At 35.0% G+C, this 27,327-nt stretch overlaps 2 protein-coding genes across 10 annotated transcripts; both read left to right on the top strand.

Annotated features, from left to right (window-relative positions):
* The first annotated feature begins 283 nt into the window (after positions 1–283).
* Positions 284–21,667, top strand: LOC116338030 (talin-2). 7 transcript variants are annotated; one of them, XM_031763066.1, is made up of 16 exons: positions 288–437; positions 7,663–7,817; positions 7,919–8,317; positions 8,798–8,989; positions 9,111–9,189; positions 9,437–9,940; positions 10,038–10,126; positions 11,169–11,257; positions 11,546–14,138; positions 14,230–14,778; positions 14,873–16,405; positions 16,475–16,665; positions 17,220–17,336; positions 17,500–18,015; positions 18,314–19,413; positions 20,599–21,667. In XM_031763066.1, the coding sequence occupies exons 2-16, from the start codon at positions 7,682–7,684 to the stop codon at positions 20,795–20,797; spliced, it is 8,286 nt and encodes a 2,761-aa protein (XP_031618926.1). In that variant the 5' UTR covers positions 288–437; positions 7,663–7,681; the 3' UTR covers positions 20,798–21,667. The 7 variants fall into 7 exon arrangements, with proteins under 7 accessions (XP_031618975.1, XP_031618926.1, XP_031618958.1 ...); XM_031763098.1 differs by having other exon boundaries at positions 288–452; XM_031763107.1 differs by lacking the exon at positions 288–437 and adding an exon at positions 2,029–2,199.
* A 2,146-nt stretch (positions 21,668–23,813) lies between these two features.
* On the top strand, positions 23,814–26,591 carry LOC116336809. Of its 3 annotated transcripts, XM_031760957.1 has the most exons (6): positions 23,814–24,234; positions 24,291–24,478; positions 24,546–24,796; positions 25,141–25,309; positions 25,656–26,173; positions 26,247–26,591. In XM_031760957.1, the coding sequence occupies exons 1-5, from the start codon at positions 23,913–23,915 to the stop codon at positions 25,674–25,676; spliced, it is 951 nt and encodes a 316-aa protein (XP_031616817.1). In that variant the 5' UTR covers positions 23,814–23,912; the 3' UTR covers positions 25,677–26,173; positions 26,247–26,591. The 3 variants fall into 3 exon arrangements, with proteins under 3 accessions (XP_031616817.1, XP_031616825.1, XP_031616833.1); XM_031760965.1 differs by lacking the exons at positions 25,141–25,309; positions 25,656–26,173; positions 26,247–26,591 and adding an exon at positions 24,921–25,090 and having other exon boundaries at positions 24,546–24,858; XM_031760973.1 differs by lacking the exons at positions 23,814–24,234; positions 24,291–24,478; positions 24,546–24,796; positions 25,141–25,309 and adding an exon at positions 25,559–25,601.
* Positions 26,592–27,327: the final 736 nt, after the last annotated feature.

The following is a 27,327-nucleotide window of genomic DNA, read 5'->3' as shown; positions in this document are numbered from 1 at the left end:
ATATTTCCATCTCATTTACGCCACAATTCAATGTAATGAAAATGATGTCACGTAGCGAACCGTAAAAAAGAGAGAAAACATGTTGAAACGATCGAGACGAAATGAATTCTTAGTAATTGCACACACAGGGCGTGTGTCATTCATTTTGCGTTACAACAGAAGTTTATTTGTTTTCGGTCTGCAATAGTGTACAAAGTGACTTTATTTTCAGTGTTTGTTTTTAATTGTAAAATTTTTTTATATATATTTTACGTACACATTTCGCGTTCATTTTATTTTTTCATCGATTTGAAAACGTTGTTTTTGTCATTATTTAACAAATTGTTTGTGAATTTATGGAAAAATTGTGGTGATTTTTGGAAAAAATTGCATTTTAAAAATCATATGTGTTGTTGTCCGTGCGTTATCATCACCTCTTCGTCCCCACTTGAGTTTTGGTATGTTGCAATAGAGTAAGATCCGTAAGCCATCTTGTGCATTCTACATAGATTTTTTTTTTATCGTTAGCCAATTGCTATAGAAATGCTAAAATGTGTGATAAATCTGAATCATAATGAATGATAAAATGGTTGAAATTTGAAAAAAAAAAAATAGAAAAAAGAAACATATGACGATTGGAATGGCATTAAAAAGATAAAAATGAGATAGAATGAAAAAATATCGAAATGTTCCATAGTAAAAAAAAAAATCAAAAATAAACGCGTGAAATGATAAAATAATCGAACCATTTAGTACAACAAATGTCGGTGAGGCAAAGTCGGCGCGCGGCGCGATGATGGTGCTTTGATGTGTTCGATACGATTTTATGATGTGCTAGTGTGTGTGTGTATGTTTGTTCTTGATTTTGTGTGATTCATTACGCATACGGAACGTCTTTTCGACGTGTGTATGTCATTCGCAACAAAAACGGACATATGAAACCTAAAAATCTAAAAACCTCAAACAACACAACACCTTTTGCTACACATTTTCATATTTGCGGAGACGAGATCACATCAAAACTCTGACATAAATAAATAGCGTTCGCGTATTGGCGCGTACTTGTACCAAACCTCTAATGAGAGCAGAACAGAAGCAAAATGAAGAAAGAACAAGAGAAAGACAGAGAGCGAGAGCAGCGAACCAACAAAAACAACACACAAATTTATTGAAAGTCTCGAATAATTTTAAAAATAGAATCCTGTTGTAGGCTAAAGGAAATGAAATATGTAAACTTCAAACAAACCAGTCGATTGGCACTATAATAAGACGAATCCATTCATATCCATAGTAGCGTATTCATACCGAAGCCCAAGCTCCTACATACATTTAAACATACAGTTAAATATCCCGTACGCAAAGAATCTTGGAGCGCCAGAGAGTTATTCTCTATTTATTTTCATTACGAAAAAGAACTCGGTGTTTTTTTTTTGTTCATTTTCGGTTGTTTTCCTTGCGCACTTTGACATGGCTTACTATGAAAATCCCTTACACAATTCGATTTCAAACATATCGATATTCACACTGACGCATATCGTTCCCAGAGTCGATAGCCATCAATCACGGTGCCAGCTTTAGTTTAATTAGGCGAGGCAGCGGTTTTTTTTTTGAAATTGAATTGAATTTACCAGTTGAAAATATGTGTATGAGAAATGAACCCCAATGATCTCATTGCTTTTAAATGTGTTGTAATTACAGTGTAAATGAGTAAAATGTCCAATACAAACAATACATTGCAATATAACGAATTCTTTTCAGATAATTTTTGCCGTTTTGAATAATGCCCACATTGCAAACTGTGTATACAAACCGATTCTACAGTTTTTATTTTTTCAATGAAATATACACACACACACACACACATTGACAATGGCTTTGGTACTTCCACACACATACAGACATACATGCATATTTATTTACACACACATACATTCACACAGGCACAGCCGTAGTAAGTAATTGTGTATTCCCTGGTAAAATCGATTTCTTAACTAGTCTATTCTCAGTCGAAGTTGCTTTGCAATCACTTGTGTTTAGTGTTTCATTAATGAAATAGAAATAAAAAATAGAATATAAAGCCATACCGTATTTCACAGCCAATATACATGTAAAATTCGTCGAGGTGTAATTTGTTTTGTTTTGATTCTTTTTCTTTCTGTTAACATTTATTCTCCGAAATCGGCTGTTATTATTTTGTTTCCTTAGCTGTCAGCAAAGCTGGTACTTCTTGTTTTCTTTTTTATCTCTTGTTCAGTTCTGGTGTATTCAAAATATATGTGTATTTATTTCTTCTAAAAAAAACATAACATTTGCTATTTTGATGAATGTGTCAAATAAAACGTCGACTGACTCTGGTTCCGCTATATATACATGTTTGTCACAGGTATTTTATTTTAAGCACTTAAGTTTTTTTTTGGTGTTTACATTAGTTTTTGACCGTTTTTGAGTTGTGTGTACGTGTGCATATATCAACTTCCGAAAATCATTTTCAATGCAGGAAGAATTTTTTTTATCGCCCATATGCCCATGTGTATGTATGTTTTGTAATGTGTACAAATCGATTATTTCAAAGAAAATAAAAAAAAACTGCTTCAATATTTCATTCATAAGTTTAAGAGAAATGAAGAAAAATTCACTCACAAATTGTTGTAATTCAACGAATATGTGATTTGGTAATGTGTTGGTTATAATGTACGGTGTAGGAGGAACTCGAAATACCAACAAATAACAACGACGAAATAAAAAAAAATCAACAATGGATGCCATTTAAACATATTTAGAAGCATTCAGTAGTTTGCATATATGAGTTTTCATTAAAATGCCATCTGTGCTATTTGCTCCATGCTCTGGTCTCATTGTACTTCGCAGATATCATATTTACACACAAATACATTTACACTCTCTATCTCTCTTTTGCACACCCTGCTTTAGAAAAAAAAATGTTGCAATCACCCATTCAACATCGAAGTCGTCAAAGACGCATCAACAAATTGCATATCGTCATATAAATCGTGACAGAAAATAGATAGAAGCAAACGAAACACACACAAAAAAAGTCGTTAGTAAGCGCTCTTTCTCTCGTCAAACTGTGTGTAGCCACGTGAAATATCGATTTTACATATATCATTATCTCGTGCATTGAAGACAACACTTTTTTTTTAGAAGCGAACGGTGCATGCAAAATGGCAATGGTTTGCGTTAAACGCGCGCGCGGCATCTGACCACTTTGAATTGTATGTGTGTGTGTGTGTGTGTGTGTGTGCGCGAAAGGGAGACACATCGAATTGGGAACAACGCTCATAAATGATTTGCTGTGGCAACTTGGCACGCATATACATTACAATCAATCGACTTATTTAAGCCGCATTTCAACGAACAAAACCGTACGATCATTTCAACGAAACCAAAAAAAAAAAAAAAAAACATAAGCAAAACGCAATATGACACGCTGCTTCACAGATTGACCATTCAATTTCTGTTTGTTGAATTGTTTTAATTTAAAATATGGCATAAAATTACGCACTTCTAGCACAAACCAATGGGACATATTTACAAAGTATCAAAAACCGTTGGATACTAATATCAATAGATTTGTGTATCGATGTAGGTGGTTGTTGTAACACAACATCAATGAAAAAGAAAGAAACAGAGATATAGAGGGAGATTAAGTGAAACCTTGCATCGATTTCGATTCGATTTACACAGCATCACATTCACCAAATACGTAAAACTCTTTTTTTTTCGTTTTTTTTTTTTCGTTTTAAATATGTGCCATGTTGAAGCAGTTAAACCATTATGGTGATGCTCAATGTTCAATGCTTAATGCTCATGTTTCATTCATTTAAAAAAAAAACAAATTCCAATTTAAATTCCGTCAAAATATATGCAGATTTTTCAGATTGATGATTTTGCCGGATAAAAACAAATCAAAATGTTAGAAACTACTTTTCTTTTGTTTAAATTTTAATTTTGGGGTGATCTATCTTAAAATATCTGTAATTCTGAATATTCCGGTTTGGTTCGGTGAATGTTCATATTTTGCATCAATACAAAGCGGTGATATTATCGATATCTGCCCTCTCGGTGAGTAACACAACCACCAAATTTGGCATCTATTTGTGTGGTTTCCTTGGAATGCTGTTGTCGTTACCGATGCCGTTGATACTGCTGAGATCGTTGTCCATCGGGCAATTTACTTAAAACGAAAAGTTGAATAATTTATTGGACGTTTTTTTTTATCTCTGTTTTATTTGTTTGTCAGAGTTGATTTAATTTATTAAAAAAAATGGTCGTTTGTGTGTTTCAGTTAATAGTTAAAGTGGCTCCGAACTACATTTAGTACATGTTACATACATAGAGAAAGTAGAAAATGGTACACACAGCACTCAGACTGAGTAAGAGAGTGAAAAAGAGCGAAAAAAATGGTATTATTACATAAAAATACAAATGCCCAATTTATTAAAGACATACATACAGCAAGTATTTATACAGCATCATTTGCGAGATGGGCGCATGCGCTTTGCCATCCATTCGCATCTATGTATTTGCTTCCAACCATAATTAAGATGATATTCGAACACGAAATAGCCGAATGTGAACGTATCATAATATACTCTTGCTACTGGCAATGCGTCTATTCTCTCTCTATGTTTTTGCTCCACATCTACCGTGTGTGTTTTCCGAATGAAAATTTTCCACCAATTCATACAATGTGAGCGATACGTATTCTTTGTCGAACAGAGAAAAAAATGGTATTGAAAGCATTTAGTGAACAGAGAGATACACACACACGCGCACGCACACACACACACACACATACAATTCAAAGTGGCATGAGATGGCAACGATGGGGGAAACGAGCATCGAGAGAACAAAAAAAGAAGTAGCACCATTCTCTCCATTTTTGGAAAAACGCCGAACAAAAAGAGCAGCAAAAGAACAATTCTTATTACATATTTGTCAAACTATACATGGCGCCAAAGTGTCGCGACTTCAGAACCTATGTACTAGGATTTTCGGCGCTAGCTGTAATTTATTTTGTGTGTGCTCCCCACAAATAGACGAAAGCAAAGGTTATGATTATGATTCGATGCCATTAGAATACAAACAATAAATCTATGCGTTTCGCTCCCTATCTGCTTTTGTCGAAAAGTTCGAAGCGATAGCAACAACCACAGTAGTAATATCCAAAGTAAGCAGTAACCGAAACCAAAGATGCTTCTGTTCTTTACATGTGTACAAGGGTTCAAAAATGCTTATGATTTTTGACATCCAATAAAATTTATGTAAATATTATTTTAGCAAACGAAAACGAAGGCGAAATAGAATGAAGAATTAAAAAAAACGACACCACTTTAAAAAATAGGCGGCATACGAAGTATAATGATAAAAAAAAGTAGTGAAAACAATTGCGATAAATAAATTTTTGACAAAAGCTCGTTAGATCGCAAGAGGGTAAAAATGCACATTAGCGCGGCCCAAGTAATCAGCATTAATGAATAAAGAATCGTAATTTGCAGGAATCTAACAAATTCTTTCATTAATAAATTGCGTTATGAATACTTACATCATTTTACAAACGACAATCGACGCTCTTTAATTCAAAGTCGCTGTGTTGCAGTACCATTCACTCATCGAAGTGTATGGGTCGCTTAATTACTATGGCATTTAAGGAATGCATGCAATTGAATGGGCATGGGCACATTTGTACGGAATGTACACTTTGAACCCATGTATTTGTATATACATATACTTGGCAATGAAATGAAAATTAACCGAAGTTATCAGTTCAGAGTTCAAATTGTGTCGTGAAAATTGTGTCGGCCACACACAAAATAATTACAACAAATGTCATGCAATGCAATGTGGCCCAATGGCTGATAGGAACTGACTGCTGACTGAATTGCATGATTCCGTCCATAAGCAACATGCATGCTAGAATAAAATGATTTTAATTTGTTTTGTTTGCGCTACTTTTGATTTGTGTTTATTCATCGAATGTGAATGAAAATGTTTCAGTATCATTGCCATCTTATTCCATAATGCAAATGACTTGATGATCTTCATTTTCAATTCACTTTATACTGATTACGTTGCTTTTCTTAAGTTCACCCCCCAAGTTCAATGTAATTGGAATAATCCGAACAAGTGATAGTTAATTTTTGAAATTAAACAATTAATAGATAATCAAATGTGAACGACGTATAGAAGTTTGCTCGGCAGGCATCCGAGATGTTGTTGTTTTTGTTGTTGTTTCTTTTGTTAGTGCGTGCGTGCGTGCATGCATGCGAATTTTTGAGTATTTGTGTGTACGTGTGCGTGTAATTGTTTGAGCGCATATCAAACGATTTTCAAAAATTGCTTCGGCATTGTCAAGTGAATGGCATTAAATTGGTCTTGGGGGTGGAATTGATACAGAAGTTGCTGAAGAAGAACAAAACGAAATCAAAGAATATGATTTGTCAAAAGAGGCTATTCCAAGTGAATTCTCGGATTAAATAATCGAACGTAATGTATTTTTATATCGTACTTCAGATGATTCGATATGTACACAATCAAAGCAAAATGCTCTTTGCATTGTATACCATGATATGGCACCAATTTCACGCAGCCGTACTGTGAACTTTTGTTGAAAAAGAGGAAGGACAAAATAAGCATCAGCAGCAGCATCACACATTTAACATAGACTTGCAAATAAACAAAGCCATAATGTACCGTTTTTTCAGAAAAAAAATTCCCCCTTTTTTCACTTTCCTCTCGTTCAACGAACGCAAGATGTCATCGCTTTGCTTGCTGAAATGAAACGCTGTATATGCTGTGCATGGTGCGTACATAAAATGATGCGTCAAAATCACCAAAAAAGGGGAAAAATCCGGTGGAAATAAAAGCCCCGATAGAAAATACACTTTGATATTTTGCCGACTATCATCCTTAGAAACACGTCATTCTAGGCCTAACCGTTCAAGTGAATAGACACGAAATTCGGCGAGCTCCGCGGTTTCAACAAACCAAACAGAAAATATAAATATATTTTTCTCACTTGGAATCTTTTAAAAGAGATGGAATTTTTTTTATATTGAATTCTGTTTATCACAAAGTGTTAACTTGTTCAGTTTAACATATTTTCATGGCCGTAAAACTGATTTTAATAACTAGTTGTTTCAATAAAAGACCATCACCAACGTTTTATAAAGTTGTGATAAATTATTTCATTCTAAATGGATAAACAAATTTATTCCAAAATATTTCGATATTAAACCTATTTCGGACCATTTTTTTTAATATCGAAATCATGAAATTAAATTACATTTTTTATCAAATTTTCACAAAGTTTAAAACGTAACTTTAACGTAAAGAGCCGAAAGAAATCGTAAAGTGCGTGAAAATGTGAACACAATATCGAGTGAAATCGGTACGGTAAGAATCGTAGTGTGAATGTGCGGATTTGTTTCGAACGCATGGCTGATTTGTTGTTTATTTTGACTTATTCATAATTTTTTATCTCTCGAAATAGTTCGATTTTTATTGTTTCATAATACATCGGAAATATAGTCATTCCAATTTTTTTTCAAATGTAGTTTTTTGATAATCTAGTAGAAGAAGAGGGAAACCAATCAAAGAAAAAAAAATAAAAATAAATTTATTCAAAGACATTTAAATTAATAAGAATAAAAAATGTTTCAGATTTTGATTAAAGGCACAAATGGCTACACTATCCCTGAAAATTAGCCTTGAGGGTGGTGCTGTTACTAAAACAATTCAATTCGATCCACAAATTACTGTTTTCGATGCTTGCAAAATAATACGAGAGAAATTCGCTGAAGCCATTCACGGGAAACGTAAGTTCTTTCGAATTTGTTTATTTTAGTTTAATTTTTTTTGTTTATGCAACGCATTTCAAGAATATTAAGTGAACAAATGAAATGAAATTCATTTACAGCCTCCGAATATGGTCTTTTTCTATCGGATGATGATAACAAGCAAGGGGTTTGGTTGGAATCGGGTAGAAATTTAGGCTATTATTTGCTTCGCAATCATGATGTGCTCGAATATCGTCGTAAATTGCGTACATTACGTGTTCGCATGTTGGATGGTGCTGTTAAAACCATTCTCGTTGATGATTCACAACCGGTATCACAATTGATGGTTGTAATTTGCACAAAAATCGGTATCACAAATCACGAGGAATACGGTCTTGTGCGCGAGGAAAACGATCAACAAAATGAAAATTTGCCGGACAATAAAACGGGCACATTGACGCTTCGCCGAAAATTTGCGGAAAAAGATCGCGATGCCAAAATGGAAAGTTTAAGAAAAAAACTGAAGACAGATGATGAAAGTGAGTTTAAACACCATTAACAATTAGATATTTTTGTTTTATCATTTGTGTAGTGAATTACAGTAGACTTTTGTTTTTCTTTTTGAAATATAAAAAAGTTAAATTCCAAACACGGTTAGAATATTGAATATATATGAATATGTACTCAATATTAAAGTGTGCATTTATCATGAAGTAGTTCTTCAATTTTGATTAATAATAACACGCAAGTGCTCAAATTGCTTTTAAATTGATGAGAGAGTTATTTTTTCACAACGATTTATATATTTTGTTTAACTTCTTCTAACAACGATTCCGATTTGCAAATGTAATTCCGAATTAGAGATATGTAGTTGTTCGATTGGAAATCCATTTGACTTTTTCAGAACTTCAACAGTTTTTTGGGCCTAAAAAGTCGCTATACTCTCAAGATATAATATTGAATTAAAAGTGGACGATGAATGCAAATAATAATGTGCTCTTATCTTTTCGAAATTTCAGTCGTTTGGGTTGATATAGGAAAAACATTACGTGAACAAGGCATCGACGAATCGGAAACCGTTTTGTTGAAACGTAGATTCTTCTTCTCCGATCAAAATATCGATTCAAGAGATCCCGTTCAACTAAATTTGTTATACGTTCAAGCTCGAGATGCAATTTTGGATGGCACCCATCCGGTTACACAAGAAAAAGGTACATTTTTATATCATGTCATTCATTCATTTCATTTTCACTCACACCAACAAAAAAAAATCGATTCCGTCAATTCCACGGACATATTTTTGCTTATCAATATCTCTGATTTGAATTACAGCTTGCGAGTTTGCCGGCATTCAAGCACAAATTCAATTTGGCGACTACATCGAAAGCAAACACAAATCAGGATTCCTTGAGTGAGTAATAAATTCTAATTTAAAACGATGTCAACAAATAAATTATCATTTGAATGAAGAAAAAAAAACAACAACAAACAAATAATCATTCATATAGAAACTAGTTGATGAGCAATCGAAACGATGTCTTCTCGTTGTCGGTCCTTGATATTATTTGTTTTTTTTTTCGTCTCAAAATTTCGTTGCATAATCATGTTTACATCAAACTGAAATGATATTTAAAATAAAAATATATAAATATTTACAGCCTTAAAGAATTTTTGCCGCAATCGTACTCTCGCGTCAAAAATATTGAGAAAAAAGTGTTTTCCGAACATCGAAAACATATCGGTTTGTCTGAGCTAGATGCAAAAGTTTTGTACACAAAGACCGCACGTGAATTGTCGACGTATGGCGTTACCTTCTTCTTGGTCAAAGAAAAGATGCATGGCAAAAATAAGCTGGTGCCACGTTTGTTGGGCGTTACGAAAAGCTCCGTCTTACGTTTGGATGAACGTACCAAAGAAATTCTGAAAACATGGCCATTAACCACGGTTCGTCGATGGGGAGCATCACCAAATACATTCACCCTGGATTTTGGTGACTATGCAGACCAATACTATTCGGTTCAAACAACCGAAGCCGAGCAAATTGTCCAACTTATTGCCGGCTACATCGATATCATTTTAAAGAAAAAACAAAACAAAGACCACTTTGGACTTGAAGGTGACGAAGGTTCAACTATGGTTGAAGAAAGCGTCGCACCATCAAAGTAAGAACAATTCTCTTCCGTTATTTCAGTTTCGTTAAAAAAAAAGAAGAAATAAAATTTATAAACAAAAATTTGTTCTTTGTTTTGATTTCAATAGGGCAACGTTTCTTCAATGTGAAGAGAATCGTGTTGGAAAGGTTGTTATGGAATCAGTGGCCAAACCGGCCATTATTCGCGCTTCAGATGGTGAGTAAAATTTAATATAATATGAATGCGTTTATGCATTCTAGAATACGAGGGGCACTAATAAAGTTTCTGGAATCTCCAATAGAAAACAATAGTTATTATTGAAAAATCACTTTATTGTTTTTCAAAGTATTCTCCATGAGCATCGATACACTTTTTCATGCGCACAAACCAATCGGAGAAGCAATTTTTCCAGTCTGTAGATGACAAGCTCAAAACAGGCTTCTTCAGGCGTTGAAAACCTTTTCAGGCATTGAAAACGAACAACTTTTGTTGGTTTTTCCTCATTCTGAAAGACCCAAACAGTCGACTGGCCCTTTCCTTCTGATTTGTAGGCATATATCCATGATTCGTCACCTGTCACGATATTGTTGACACGATTTGACTCACCTCTCTCATATTTCTTCAGCATTTCCTTGCACCATTTCACACGATTGTCTTTTTCCTCTTTTTTCAAATTATGTGGGATCCAACGGGAACATAGCTTCCGGACATGTAAATATTCATGTAGTATTTGATGTATGCTAGGGGCAGTAATGCCAAGGCATGCCTTTATCTCTACGTAAGTCGTATGACGATTTTCCATTATCATGTTACGTACTGCATCGATGTGTTCAGGTACAACAGCTGTATTTAGACGACTTTCTCTAGGCTCGTCGTGAAGAGTATTGCGCCCACGCTTGAACTCATTATACCAGTCATAAATACTTGATTTGGATGGGGCTTTATCGCCAAAAGCAGAATGAAGTCGATCGATACACTGTTGTTGAGTTAATCCTACTCGAAAATCATAAAAAATCATTGCACGAAAATGCCCACGATTCAAATTCATTTTTTGGCAGAGACAAAATTTTGCGACGCGTGTAAACAAACAATGAATAAAAATTGACAGATGATGTCTGATGCAATTTTTCATTTAAATTATGAAACTTTTTAACTATCGTAAGCACTTGCATCGGAATCTACTGGGGATACCCGATTCCAGAAACTTTATTAGTGCCCTACGTACCTGAATTAATGAAAAAAAAAATATTGAATTCAGGTGAAAGACCATACGTTCATCAAGAAGTTCAATCGATTCAATATGGAGCATTCATTGGCCAAGTGAATATGGCACATCAACCGCCAACGGTGAGTTTCTTTTAAATCTTTTCTATTTTTAGTCTATTAAGCACGTCTTTTATCGATGTACAGAATATTTTCCAATAAAAGTATTGAAAACCCACACAAGACCTTAATTATAAGATGCTGAAAATACACTGCTGAATAAATTGAATAAAATAAATCATCCACTGTAAATAAATAACTGTGAATAGATTAAGACATTGTACATAATATATTCGAAATAAGTTTATAATTGGTTAAGGCATGATAAAACCAACCTTGATTTGTGACAATTTTTATTTTAAATTTTTATAGCTTAAAGAAACACGAATAAATACCGTGCATTCCGAGCCACAGCGTGGACTTTTTGGTTACATATCGGCTGGACAGGAAGCAATTCGTATAGCAGAAGAAGAATTGCTAACCAAAGTGCCACTACCCGATATGCATTCGATTGAATGGCGTGAAAATAGATTGGACACATCAAAACATGCGGTCAGTGTTCATATAGCAAGCGTAAATGCTGCCACGGCCCAAGTTGTGACTGCTACACAGCCTGATGACGTTGATCATGAAGTTATCAGTCAAGCTGTTTCACAAATTACCGAAAGCATACCCGAAGTTACAAAAGAGGTTCGTTTGCTGGCCGCATTAATGGACGACGACAATAGTGGCAATAAATTGCTGGATACGGCACGTAAATTGTGTAATGCATTAAGCGATTTATTGAAAGCGGCTGAACCCGAAAGCAAAGAACCACGTCAAAATCTTTTGAATGCTGCCAGTCGTGTTGGCGAAGCAAGTGGCAAAGTTTTAACAACAATTGGCGAAGAAACACCCGAAAATCGTGACATTCACGATATGCTTTTGGCATTAGCTAAAGCCGTTGCAAATACAACTGCTGCTTTGGTTCTTCGTGCCAAATCAATTGCGGCCGAATGCGACGATGACGAAAAGCGTAACAAAGTGATTGGAGCGGCAAGTCAATGTGCATTGGCCACATCACAATTGGTTGCATGCACAAAGGTCGTTGCACCAACCATTCAAAATGCCAGTTGTCGCGATTCACTCGAAGCAGCTGCTCGTGAAGTGGCCAAAAGTGTTTCGAATTTGGTCGATGCATGTAAATTTGCCAGCGAGAGTCCACAATTGAAAGGTGACCTAATGGCCGCTGCAAAAGAAGTATCACGATCACTTGGAGACTTGTTGGACTACCTCAAACAAACATCGAAAGAACGTTTAGCTACTGACGATGAGAATCCAGTTGAGAAGATTTTGGTAACAACCGATAAGCTGGTGTCAAGCGTTGATGCACAGGAAATGGTGCGTCAGGCTCGTGTACTTGGTCAAGTCACCGCTCAATTGATTCAATCGATCAAAAGTGAAGCCGAACAAGAGAAAGAACCAGGCGAACAACATCGTTTATTGGCCGCTGCCAAAAAATTGGCCGATGCAACGGCAAAAATGGTGGAAGCGGCACGTCTATGCGCCAGCAGCCCCAATGACACAATTCATCAAACGGACCTTCGTAGCGCTGCCGAAGAATTGCGTGATATTACCACATCGAAAGCAAACACACCGGCCATTAAGCGTCAAATTATTCAACGTTTAGAAAATTGCGCTAAGGATGCTGCATCATATGCGACACAATGTATTTCGGCTTCACACAATGCGATCGCCTACAGTGACGATTCACATACAAAAGAACAATTGATGCAAGATTGTGGCATTGCCACCGAGTATATTCCATCGTTGGTCAATGGTGTTAAAACTTCCATTGTCAATCCAAACGATTCAAAATCACAATTGAATCTCATTGAAATCTCGGAACAATTCATCGATGCTGGTAACAATGTTGCATCATCGGCCCGTGCATTCTATCCAACCGTTAAGAATCACGTTGCATCGCAAACACTTTCGGACAGTGCCATGAATTTGAATCATTCAATTAATGAATTGGGTTCGGCCGCACGTCGTGCACGTGAAGCATGTAGTGGACAAGAGCTTGATTCGGCCATTGATTGTGTTAACAATCTACGTAATGTATTGAATGATACACGGACATCATATTTGAATAAAGAACTTCGACCACTTCCAAATGAAACATCCGATAACACATCACAGCAATTGACCAAGAGTGCAAAAGCTGTTTCGTTGGCACTTTCGCAACTTTTGGCAGCCATTTCTCAGGAAGAACGCATGTATGCTGGTGTTGCTGGTCGTGATTTGGCATTGTCATTGGGCGATTTTACGAAAAATGTTCGTGGTGTTATTGCCACCGGCGGCAATTCTGATATTATCGAATCGGCCGATCAAGTCATCATTAATACGCTTCGTGTAATGGAAGAGGCACAACAAGCATTGGATAACCCAGAAAATGGTCCAACATTGCATCAATGTGCTCGCGATGTAACGAACGCTCTTCAAAATTGCATTGAATGTCTGCCAGGCCAACGTGAAGTCGACGATGCCTTGCGGAATGTCAACGAATTAAGTGAAATCATCAATTTGGGCGAATATCCACCAACCGATAAGTCGTACGGTCAACTCCAAAATGAGCTCAGAACGGCCGCAAATAATTTGAATGAGGCCAGCGGTGAGGTGGCCAAAGCATACTCAAGCCCACCATGGCTTGCGGTTGTGTCGCAAAACTATAGCGTTGTTTACAAAGATTTACTATCATGTGTACTTGAAATGGCCGGTCAAACAATCGATACCATTGCACAAACTAACATCATGAATGGATTGCGTGGCGTTTCGGCTACATCGGTATCTCTACTGTCGACAGCAAAATCCATTGCAAGCGATCCAAATCAAGTCAATGCAAAGGGTCAACTATCACAAGCATCACGAACTGTTACCGATAGCATCAATTATTTGGTAGACGTTTCAACACAAGCGGCTCCATGTAAGTATATTTTGTTTTAAATCAAAACGCGAAGAAAAAAAAAATGACAAAATCTACAATAAAACTTGTATTGTTTTTCCATTTAATGCAGGTCAAAAAGAATGCGACAATGCCATTCGTTCGATTGAAGCACTTCGTCCCTTATTGGATAATCCAACCGAACCCATAAACGATCAAGGTTACTATGAATGTGTTGAAAATGCCACGGAAAAATCACGTCAATTGGGCATTGCCATATCCGACACATGCAATCAGGCCAAGAATGCTGACACAGAATTCGGACATTCAGTAAATCAAGTTTCGGAGGCACTTCGCAGTTTAATTGAGTCAGCCGCACAAGCAAGTTATCTAATTGGTGTTTCGCATCCAACCAGCTCATCTGGTCGTCCAGGTATCATTGATCAGACGCAATTGTATCGTGCCTATCAGGGTATTCGTCAAAATTGCGACATTGTTAGCAGTTTGAATACAACCAAACAGCAAAAGATTACTGCTTTGACAGCCGTCGCTAAGCAAACGTCATTTTTGTGCACTGTATGTCGTCGCGCCAGCTTGAACACATCGAATCCAGTTGCAAAGAATGAATTCATCGAAGGTGCAAAATCGGTGGCCAACACCACCGCCGATTTAGTTGCTCAAGGTAAATAAATCTTATTTTTGAAAAAGTAAAATATCTGTCCCCCGTCCAAAGAGTAAAACAATCTAATTCTTGTGTAAATTCGTTTTCTTTGCAGTCAAAGCATTGGAAGATGAATACAGTGCACCGTCACGTGCTCAATACGTTGAACCATTATTGGAAGCTGTAAATTCGTTGTGTCAATATGCATCGCAACCGGAATTCATTTCGATACCGGCAAAGATATCCGATGAAGGTTATCGTGCCCAAGAGCCAATTTTGCATGCTGGTCGTGGTGTTGTCAATGGTGTCGTTGAAATGGTTAAAGCCGTCAAATCTTTAGCGGTCGCTCCAAAAGATCCAGCCGTTTGGCAACAATTATCATTGCGTAGTAAACCAGTTTCGGATAGTGTACGCAATTTAGTGGACAGTATTCGTGAAAAGGCACCCGGACAAGCTCAATGCGATAATGTACTCGAAACGATCAATACATGTGCACGTGATCTGGATACAGCTTCCATTTCGATTGGTGTACAAGGTTTGCCAAAGCGTCAAGACAATAATTTACAAGGATTCACCAGTCAAATGTTGAACGCATCGGCCGAATTGCTCGATAAACTTGAACCAATTAAATCGGCTGCCAAACGTAATGCCGAAAGTTTGGGACATGCTGTTACCGAAATTTCACGTTACATTGTACCATTGACACAGAGTGCAATCGGTGCTAGTTCACACATTGTTCATTCGAATAAGCAAATTTTGTTGATCGATCAAACGAGATCAGTGGTTGAAAGTTCACGTGAATTGGTTGAAGTGGCCAGAGAGGCTGGCGGTAATCCACGGGCAACACAACTTCATGGTCGTCTCGATGATGCTGTCGATAATACACGTGAAATTATCCAAGAATTGAATACAACCGTTGAGAAATTGTCAACGGAGAGTGGCATCGTAAGCGGTTTAATGGAGCAAATTTATCGTGCAATGTCACGCATCACCGATAAACGTCAATCGGTATTCAATGCAACGGTGAGCACCAGTTTTGTTGATTATCAAACACGTATGGTACAAAGTGCCAAGGAAATTGCCCGGTTGGCAAATGAAATGAATGCCAAGGCTGCATTGGATCCATCGAAATTGGCACAACCATCGGTTGATATAACACATCATTATACACAACTCGCTCATGATTCAATTGGTGCATCGCATGTAACCAATTCATCGGATTCGGCAGTGCGTATCAAACAATCCGTTCAAGATTTGGGACGATCGATTGGTACATTGATTCAAGCCAGCAGCGGTGCAAGAGTTGACGATGCATATTCATTGACTGAAATTTCATCATCGGCTCGAAGTGTATCGGAGAAAGTGTCACAAGTTTTGGCCGCTCTCCAAGCTGGATCAAGAGGAACACAAGCATGTATTAATGCTGCAAATACGGTATCGGGTATCATTGGCGATTTAGATACAACAATCATGTTTGCAACGGCCGGCACTTTGCATTCAGACAATGATGGCAATTTTGCCGATCATCGTGAGCACATTTTGAAAACGGCCAAAGCATTGGTTGAAGATACAAAAGTGTTGGTGGCCGGAGCGGCTGGTTCACAAGATCAACTTTCGAATGCTGCACAAAATGCGGTTACAACCATTAGTAAGTATCGAACATACACTGACATGTATTCATTCGATTAAATGAAATAATTTTTTTTTTAATTTATAGTTCAACTTGCGGATGCTGTAAAACGTGGCGCATGCAGTCTTGGTTCAAATCAACCTGAATCACAAGTGATGGTCATAAATGCGGTGAAAGATGTTGCATCGGCACTCGGCGAATTGATCAATACAACAAAGAATGCGGCCGGAAAGCCGGTTAACGATCCATGCATGCAAGATCTAAAAGAAAGTGCACGGGTAAGTAACAGAAAAATATTGCTTGTGTGTCATTACTATTGATTATTTGTACTAATAACGTGAATGCTGCTAGGCTTACGTGGAAGAATGCTTGACTATTTGATTATTATTTGATAAGTTTTTATATAATTTTTTTTTTCTCTAATGATACCACATATAAAAACAATACAAAAATAACAAGAAGCACATTGTCTGTAGTTTATATCTCTTTGAGATTTAACAGTGTACGGGTTTTCCTTCTGACGAATATACACTTTCTATATATTATTTTTTGTGGTTATTGTGCAGTATGTAGTTTCAAACTAGCCGCCGCAACCTAATCAATTCTTCTAAATTAATACAAGAAAACAATATAATAGCCTATGCAATTGTTTTTTTTTACTTGTGAAGCGATTTCGGAAGTGATTCTCTTTTCAGAATTTTTTTCATCTGGAAATTTTGATTTTTTAAAATTTTGCAAAATAAAACATAAAACAAGTTCACGTACACATATACACATCAGTATTATTAGATTTGGTTTGATGAGTATAAGTTTCTACCAACTTAAAATGTAGGTTATGGTTCTCAATGTCTCATCACTTCTAAAAACTGTAAAAGCAGTCGAGGACGAGCATACACGTGGAACACGTGCAATGGAAGCAACTGTCGAAGCAATTTCTCAAGAGATTCGGGTAAATTTCTTTCCAATACATTTGGCATTATTTCTTGTTCGAATTTTTTTTTTTGTTATTCAAATATATATGACACGTTCATCTGCATTAATATTAATTGAAATGTATTTCGTTTGTGTATTATTCCTATCGTGCGCGTACCCATTAACAAAATCAAAAACAGATGATTAAATCGCCAGTTTTGCTTGGTACACCACCAAACACACCGGAAGATTTGATTCGTGTCACAAGAAATGTAACATTAGCAACAGCAAAGGCAGTTGCAGCTGGTGCATCAAATCTTCAAGATGATATCGTGGCAGCGGCCAATTTGGGTCGCCGTTCCATATCGGAAATGTTGGCCGTGTGTCGATCAGTTGCATGGAATTGTGCCGAAACACCCGAACTACGACAACGAACATTGAATGCTGGTACAGCTGTTGCAACATCATACAAAGAATTGCTGGAAGGTGTTTTACGCGGTTGTCATGCCGACGAGCGAATGCATCTATCGAGACAAGTTGCAAAATATGTTACCGATTTAGTTGCGATGGCACAACTTTTGAAAGGTTCCGATTGGGTTGATCCCGAGGATCCAACAGTTATTGCTGAAAATGAGCTGCTTGGTGCAGCCGCTTCAATTGATGCTGCCGCCAAAAAATTGGCCAACCTTCGACCACGTCGACAACTTGAAGCAAAGGTGCGTTAAATTTTTTTTTTTTGCTTTAAATCATTATAAGATTATTACAGCGGAAGAAAGTGGCAGGCTCCAATGGGATCTTCTACAAGAGTGTTAATGGTTACGATGAGATATGTTTGATATTCTTGGTTGTTATTTTTAATTTTCACCCAGGAATCAAACATATTATTATCGTTTCTGTTGTTTGCATCATATTCCCATCATCTGTTTCAATGAATATTTCTTCATTAATTCCATGTCAATGTTCATTGTTCGCCTTGTACAATCATTTCATTCAAAATTTCATTCTTTCGAATAGGAAGCCGACTATAATCTACAATTTGATGAAATGATTTTGGAAGCGGCACGTGGTATTATGGCTGCATCATCGGCACTGGTACGTGCAGCAAATGCAGCCCAAAGAGAATTAATTGATCAAGGAAAAGTGGCACGTTCACCGCATATTTCCTCAGACGATGGTCAATGGTCGGAAGGTTTAATTTCGGCCGCCCGATTGGTTGCTGCTGCAACGCACAGTTTAGTGGAAGCTGCTCAAAATCTTGTTCAAGGTTTAGGCACCGAAGAAGTACTTATATCATCCGCTAAACAAGTAGCTGCATCGACAGCTCAACTTTTGATTGCATGCAAAGTGCGATCGGATCCAAATTCAGAAACCGGTCGACGTTTGCAAGCGGCTGGCAATGCTGTTATTAAATCAACTGATAATTTGGTGCGAGCCGCCCAACAAGCGCTCGATATGGAAGAAGAGCATATTCTTAAGATAAACACAAGTATGGTTGATGGTATGGCTCAGGAAATAAATGCACGATCCGAAGTTATTAAGATGGAAAAACAATTGGAAGAAGCAAGAAACAAATTGTGTGCCATTCGACAAGCAAAATATCGTCATCGAAATGCCATCCACGGTTTGGACGATAGTGATCATGATGATTATGTACCACCACCGCCACCACCATTGCCAAATTACCAAGTCTACAGCAATAGTCGATTCAATGATTCATCGAACAGTAGTAATTTATACAGCACTTTCAATCCGAATAGACAACCACAACACCAACAACAACATCAACAACACCATCTTCCACCGCCACCACCACCGCCAGAGGTTCCATCACGTTTCAATCGATCCGTACTGACAGGAAATGCCACGCCACGGCCCTATCACTCAGATAATATATACGGTTCACCAGTGTCACCATTATTAACATCGACTTTTAGACATGATCACAGCGAAAAAAATAAACAGCTCGAAGCTTGTGTACAAGATTTACATGAGAAAACATTTGGCAAAAGTGGCGTGGTTCCATTGAGCACATTCAAACAAGTACCATTCTCAAGTGAAACGAATAAGAATGACCAATCAAAATCAGAACAAACCTACGAGGGTTTTACAACAAGGTAAAATCATTAATCGCGATCATTTAAACACACACACACACACACAAAAATACACGTACAAATCGAACGTCTTAGGAGACAAAACAAACAAATAAAAAAAAATGTCACCGCTTGTTTTTTTTTAATTTCTCGTAAAAATCCGAAACCAACCTAGAAATACGAAATCAACTAACGCTTTCCAATCGCTTTGCTTAAATGTATTTCATTTGATTTGTATGATAAATGTTTAAGCTGATTTTGTTAAAACATACTAACATTTTTTTATGTAAATGCTTTCTAACACTGGCATTGGTAATACTCATTTTACACATATAAATCTTAGAAATTTGCATCCGAATATTCTTGGTGTATGTATTTTATGGACAACCAAAAAATGGACATGCATAAATGATTCCCCATTGTGTCCATTTTTCTTTTGGTAGAATCGAAGAAGATTGCAATTTATGGGACAGAATGTTTGCGCTTCTGATCTTACTCATTAGCGCATGTCAAATGTTGGTTTCATGGTTATTGTCTTAAACATTATTTTTTCGTTTTTTTCTTTTTTTTGGAAAATTGTCATTGTTGTAAAATTAAGAGAAATTGTTGGGATTGCATGGAATCAATATTGTTTGGTCAGTATTTTGTGTTCTACACATTTAGACCAGCTTCAAACCAGCTTTTTGTTAATATTGAATGTAATTTTCAAATGAAATCAATATATACATGTTATATTCTATATGTGCCTTAAAGAAGCGAGAATGTTTAATCGAAAATCACATGTTGGCCTTAAAATTAACAAATCCAAATTTGTTTTTTCTTTCAAAATTTAAATTTATTGTTATATCTGTCGGTTTTGAATGGAAACCGCAATATTTGATTTTACATACTCGCATTCATCCATTATACTGAATATTGTTACGCATTCAGACATTTATCTCCCATTTAAAAAAATGTGGTTTTTGTTGTTGGTCTTGAAAATGTTTGCACCTATTCAAAGCTCTTTTAAAAAAAAAAAAATCGGTTCTGTAGTAATTAGACAGCAAATGTGCAACGTAATTGATATGAAAAAAAAAAACCAAAACAAAACAACAAACAGATATATTGCCATTCATTATATAATTTTCATTTATTTATTGTGCCATATAAAATCAAATTACAAATACAATTATCGTATTATTGATGAAACGAATTCCTTTCGATTAGATATGAAACCAAATGCTTCCAAAGAAATTTATCGCCGAACGTTCAAATGGAGTTGCCGACAGAAAACCTGTCCCAAATGTCTATAAATAGCGGCATCACCAAATCAGTATCTACCATGGCTAGTTCAACGAGTATCAAGCGCGTAACCGGAAGCCAAAAAGTAACAACATCTTTTAATTCCATTGAGCGAAAGAACTAAACCAATCACACACATACACGCATCATAGTCGAATGGTTTTTCTTCTAAAAAAAATATAGCAAATTAAAAGCACCAACAAAACAAAGCGATAAAAATCAAAATCTTAAAACGAAAACGAACACATACATTTAATCAAAACGAATTAAAAATGCTTTTTTCTAATCAACAATATATACTTCCATATTAGGAATCATGAAAACGTAACGATTTACATTTTTTTTTAACAAACAACACACGTTCACAATTTAGCAGTGTTTTAATTAACCAAAAAAAAGAGAACAAACGATTAGCCGAAAAAGCAGAAAAACTATAATGCCAAAAAATGAGAATTCAATGAAAACGCAACAATGAAGAATTTTTATTTGTAAAAAAATACACGCAAATTAACTCAGTTGTTGTTCCTCTGAAAAAAAGAAAAGAAATTTTGTATCGTTTGTCTTCGGAGAGAATTTCCTTACCAAAATGGAAAACTATTGTATTTAACATATCAAAGTATTTATTTTTTTAATTGAACAATCGACAGTCAAGAAATTGAAATTATTGAATCATTTGTGGACGCGTCTATTTTTTATTATTCAAAGAGGACAACACGCAAATTTTATGTACTACATAATAAAAGAAATTTATATATCTATTTTTGTAAGCTTGAAATGCAGGAAATAAAAAGAAACAAACATTGATGAAGATTATGAAAAAAAAAGTCACAAAGTGCCAGAAAAGTTTTTTAAACAAATAAAATCTATATTGAACGACAATTGATCCAAAACACAAGGACGACCGATAGAAAGGGAAAAAGAGAATTATTTAAATTGTATTTTTTAAAAATGAATTCTATTTTTTTAAGAAATAAATTCTATGCTTAATATTCAAGTACCATTTTTATTATAATTTTTGAATTCGAGTTTCAATGTGCCAAAAGTCTAATCAGCTAAAAGAAAACCATAAGCTCTTGAACTGAACTCGCTTGACGCACATCTTGACTTACAAGAACAAACGTTGTACTTCATTTTTTTATTATTATATTATTATTACTCTTATTATTATTTTTTTTCTTATTTTTTTTTCTTCTTCTTCTCTACATTATGAATAAATACAAAAAAAATGTAAAATGATTTTAATTAAAGAAAAACTTAAAAGTTTCTAGTTGTATAAATGAAATTGATTTAACAAGTGCCTAACTTTTTAATACACGACAAGAGATTGGATTTCATTTTCGTCCACTTAGACGTAGAACACTAAAAAGAAGCATATAGCAAATGAGTTCAGGATAATATATGAAAGAGAAAAAAAATTGACGCAACGTGATGATAGTGATTTTAATTATATAAAGGAACTCATACATCGAATTTTTGTTAAACTGTTGCCACTCATTTTCTTCTTTTTCCTCCCAAAAAAAATAACAAAGAGACTTAACAATATACAAAAATTTGAATTCAATAGCAAAATGGAAGAAATTGAATCTGTACTCTGTATAAATTGTTTTCTCATTATAGAATTTTGTACATTTGCACTTATTAAAAACAAAAACGAATTCATTCGACCGGAATGTTTTGAATAATGATCTGGATTTGTTCGATTAATACACATGCCTAACATTAATTTGTTGTTCAACTGAATAATAATAATAATAAAACAAGAGAAAAAAATATAATTCAATTTGTACATGAAATTTACAGAGAAATAACAATTTTAACAATGCGGATTTTCAAATTCAATGATTCTGTGTTTTAATGTGAAACGACAATGAGAAAAATACGAGATTTTTTTTTTTAAATAAAATATTAATTTAACAAATTTACGAACATTTAGTTGTTTTATTTCGAAGAAAAAAAAGAAAATAAAATTGTTCTATATGAGCACATTTTTTCGAAGATTTTTTCATCAAACAATCAAGGAGCCTATTATCAATATTGGAATTTAAGCGATGGTAAGGTACATTTTCAAAATGGAATTTTTTGTAGAATCTTTGACGTGGTTTCAAAATATTCCTGAATCGATGCTGGTCCGAGTAGGAGTGCGTCAATGCAACGAAGTATCAAATATATCAAACCTCCTGTTATCTAGAGCATGGTGCTTGTTTGATCCCTTGGAAACCCGATCAGAAGCTATGCCCAGATTCAAGCAAAGAAGAAAATAAACTGTCAATAACGCATTGTCAATATACAACGCAAGTGTTACTCGTATTTAATATTCGGCAAAATATACTAAGAAAAATTGTGTTATCAATATAGTAATATACAATGGACACAGTCCATATCTGCTGCTCCGAAGTCGAAAAGACTGGCGGCTGGTATTCGATCGGGTAGTGTTTCATTGCAAATGATATTGTAAATAATTGTGATAAAATCAGTCTTTAATCAGACGGTGAATAAATAAATAATAATAATACAAAAACGATATTTTGTATGAAAATTATATAGACAAATACAATGTTTCATGTGAGTATTGTATGCGAAAGTTCAAAAACTATACAAAAGCGTGAAGATTGAAATTGTTTTCATTGCCGCGAGTTTCTTTTAAACTTATTGACACAGCAACCGTTGTTGTTGAATGTGAGCATTTAAATATTAACCTCACTTTTGATGTTAGCTATGTACAAATGCCGTATAAGGCATCAATCTCTGCAACTTCACGCAATTGAAATGAATTTCAATTCATTTCCCAATTTGAATGTAAATGGTAATTGAAAATTTTAATTTGCATTATTTAATGGTAATTATAATTGAATGAATTGGCATTGAAAAATTCGAAACACTGTTCAAAACTATTTTTAAACAAGCTTCATTTTTTCGGGGTGCATTGTTTTAATGCAATCATTTTTGGCGATGGTCTCTTATTTAGCTACACCCAGAGTGTGTAAGGAGAAAGTATTTTAGAAATGTAAAACTGAGCAAGAGATGAGTTACATATTGATGTTAAATTCATTTTAACGGTGCTGCTGTTATAAGCAATTTGAAACCTTGACATTTGTACATTTTGACAACTGATTCAATTACTTTGACAGTTGTGAATTTAAAATTGACGGGGAGGATGATGCAATAAATAGTTCTTATTTGGAAATTCTTCTGTTTTCTTCTTCTATTTCTCTTAATCAAAATATAACAATCAATCAATAATGTTCTTAAAAAATATTGTCAGAAGTTACGTTTTGAACAACCAAAGATACATACAACCTGTAATTTCAACATATCTACAAGTGAAGCACATGATCCATCAACAAAAACGGACCGTTTCATCAAAACCGAAGGAATATCTGGCCATTGCAGAACTTTCTCGAAAATTATGTTGTTCGGAAGATATTGCTGCGAAGATATATTGTGATTTTCCAGCGTTACGACAAATTAATGCAATTAAAACCGATACACTGGTATATCTTCGTTCACAGCTGTCGGCTGAGTCAATATTCGAGAATCCATCACTCCTCACAATAGATATCGGTTCGTGTTTGTATTGAATAATATCTATAGAAATGATTGTAATTGATTAATTTTAGAATCACTGGACAAGAAGATAGATGTGTTAAAATCAATGCAGCCGAAGAGTCTTGATGATTTTGCACCGTTGTTAACACTCGATGAAATTAAACTTCAAGAACTTGTTGGCGGATTATTGAAGGATAAATATAAACCTGCAATTCATGGACACACAAATCGTATTTATTATTTGAGCGAACGTCTTCAGGTTCATTATTTCCCCAAAATAAGTCAAATTCGATATTTTACAACAAATATTTTATCAATAATTGCAGGTTGAACCACAAGTGATTGCAAGGTCCATTGCCAATGGTAAACGTGATATATCATTTTCAAAATTTCGAAATTTCGAGAAAAAAGTCAGAATATTGACGGACTATGGCGTGAACCCAATGGAATTGGCAACCAATGTTTCTATTCTGAATCTTAGTGCTGAAAGGTTGCTTTGTCGTTCTGAATGTGTACTATCTACTGGAATGCCGGTGAAAATGTGGCATTTTAAATTGTCACAAGAAATATTCGATGAGTATGTTAACAAATATATGCTCGAAAATGAATGTTGGTCTTCTCCTGAGATTTTATTCAAATGTAACACTACCAGCACCATATAAAAACAGAGACTGTTTCTCATAGTAATAACTATATTTCAGGAGGAGCGCTATGATCAACTGAGGGAGAAACAGTCTCTGATTTACTGCTTTGAGAAACAGTTGCTAGAACAATTGTTACATTTCATTCAAATCTCGGGAGAAATCTCACATTTATTCTCGGACAATCTTGTATCAACATTGGCTTATTGCTAATTATCTTTTATGAAATCAACATAAATGACAAAATTAAAATTAATTTCTTTGGTCTTTTTGCATTCAGGTTAATTGAAAAATACAAATTGGAAAGAGCCGAAAAAGGGACTGCCTTATCCGCCGAAATGATGATACAAATAAACAAACTTAACACAGACAAAAAAGCAATTGTTGAGTCGTTGATGTCGTTATTAGGTGGTGACCATTTTGAATCGTCTGAGCTGTATTACACTTATGTATATGACTTAAATGAACTAGTTGTGGCAGAAAAGAATGTCAGCAATTTATTGGAAATGAAAATCGACCAAGTGACAATTGAATCGTTGCGGCGAAAGAGTAGCTCTTATTTTTCTCCAAATAATACTGCAACATAAAGTTTTTTATGAATAGTTTATTTGTTGTATTACAACAAATAAACCGTGTGAAAAAAACTTCATGTTGCAGTATTATTTGGAGAAAAATAAGAGCTACTGTTTCGCCGCAACGATTCAATTAGGAAAAATGGATTTTTGCTCACTATGCCCATTGGTATGGATTGAATTTTATTTTGTGATGCTATTTAAATTCCAAATGTTTTTTTAGATGAAATTAAGGAGAAAATAAATATCGTACAACAAATGAAACCGAATAATATTGCAGACTTCATTCCTCTGCTAATTGCCGACGCGATTGTATTGGAAAAATACAAGCGTGATCTCGTTGATTTCAACGCCATTGGGAATGATCATCCGATTTATTATTTTAGCGCAAAACTAAAGATACCAGTCACTGAGGTTGCCGCCAGTTTTGCTGCAAAAAGTGAGGTTTTCTTAAAAACCATGCCAAATGTCTTCAAAACAACGTTAGATGTTCTTCTGAAACATGGCGTAGATCGTACAACTATTTTGTCATGTTCAAAGGTCTTCAAACACTATAGCGTGGCACAAATTGACCACAGAATCAAAAGTCTTAAAAAAATCGGCCTCGATAAAATATCGACGTATATGATTCACACATTAAATAGCATGGACTATCTTTCAAACCGGCTAGATTTGAGTGAAAATGATCTTAAAGACGCTTTGATAAAGTATCCAAATTTAAAACAATCTTCCGCTTTAAAGGTAAATGATTTAATGGAAACAGGTCGTATCGTATAAGGATTTCTTTTTATTTTGTTTGTTTGTTTTATTGCAGATCAAAACTCATTTGGATTTTTGGCAGAGTGAAGTTGGCCTTACAGCAAATGAAATTACAAATTCATTATATGTTTTGAGAAGAAATGTGGATGAAATGAATTTACGATTATGTGAAATGAGAAAAATTGGCGCACCCATTAAATTAAGCAGAATTGCTGGAACTAAAACCGTCTATTTAAAATATATTCGAAGCTATGCAACAGAGGAAGATTTTCCAATAATTGAAGCACGTATTAAACAAAAATAAAATGATGCCATAAATAAAGAATAGCCTAGGCTATGTCCATTTTGATAATGAATCAAATATGTAATGCATAAACAATTGCATAAATATCAGAAAAAAGGGCTAAAATTGCTGTTTTTTATTTTTATTATGAAACAAACCATTGCACAATATTTTTTAGTCTACGTTTGCTCAGATCGAAGAGTAGTCTTTGAACTAAAAGATGGTTCAGTTTGGTTTCGAGAAAACGTTAGTTAGCAAAAAACTCTGCTTTGTCTTATAAATGTTTATTGTCACAGAACAATTGTATCAACGACATGACCAGCTGTAGAATTTAAACTCCAAAAAAACTTATCCTATTTATAACCATTCTATAGTTCGTTGAACTGTGAAGAAAAAAACATGTAATTTCAAAGTAAAAGTCTGAAAAAAAAACAAATTTTAAGTAAGTTACAACAGTCCAAAAATATATCAACGAAATAAATAACACTGCGCTCATTAATGTTTCTTTAAACAATATATTTCCTTTTGTGAATAATTTTTTGTTGTCTTTTTGCATTCATTCCGTTGATTTAATACATATTTGAAATCGACATTTCAGACAAAGAGCCAACAACAAGTAATTACCGTTACCATCATGAAATGCTTCATTCAACCAATTTTCCCATTTCATTCGAATTTGTTTTATCTGTTGCACTTGTTTGAACAATCAAATGCAATTTGTTTGTTGGAGTTGTGACATTTCTCCTTTTTATTCCACATTTGTCTGTTTTGTTTTTCTTCAGGGATTGTTCTTTTGAGGAAGAGGAATGGGGTGGAGAGCACTGAGGACCTTCTCAATTGAAAATGAGGATCC

Source organism: Contarinia nasturtii, unplaced genomic scaffold (assembly GCF_009176525.2).
Source record: "Contarinia nasturtii isolate CC-2019 unplaced genomic scaffold, AAFC_CNas_1.1 Cnas_scaffold_78, whole genome shotgun sequence".
Taxonomy (NCBI): domain Eukaryota; kingdom Metazoa; phylum Arthropoda; class Insecta; order Diptera; family Cecidomyiidae; genus Contarinia; species Contarinia nasturtii.
Note: the sequence above shows the minus strand (reverse complement) of the source record. Positions and strands in the feature narration are given on the sequence as shown.

Coding starts and splice junctions, on each gene's coding strand:
- LOC116338030 (XM_031763066.1), top strand. CDS start 7,682: ATGGCTACACTATCCCTGAAAATTAGCCTTGAGGGTGGTGCTGTTACT. Junction 10,127..11,168: donor CATTATTCGCGCTTCAGATG/GTGAGTAAAATT, acceptor TATTGAATTCAG/GTGAAAGACCATACGTTCAT. Junction 17,337..17,499: donor CAATTTCTCAAGAGATTCGG/GTAAATTTCTTT, acceptor AATCAAAAACAG/ATGATTAAATCGCCAGTTTT.
- LOC116336809 (XM_031760957.1), top strand. CDS start 23,913: ATGTTCTTAAAAAATATTGTCAGAAGTTACGTTTTGAACAACCAAAGA. Junction 24,797..25,140: donor TCACAAGAAATATTCGATGA/GTATGTTAACAA, acceptor TTTTGCATTCAG/GTTAATTGAAAAATACAAAT. Junction 25,310..25,655: donor CTGAGCTGTATTACACTTAT/GTATATGACTTA, acceptor ATGTTTTTTTAG/ATGAAATTAAGGAGAAAATA.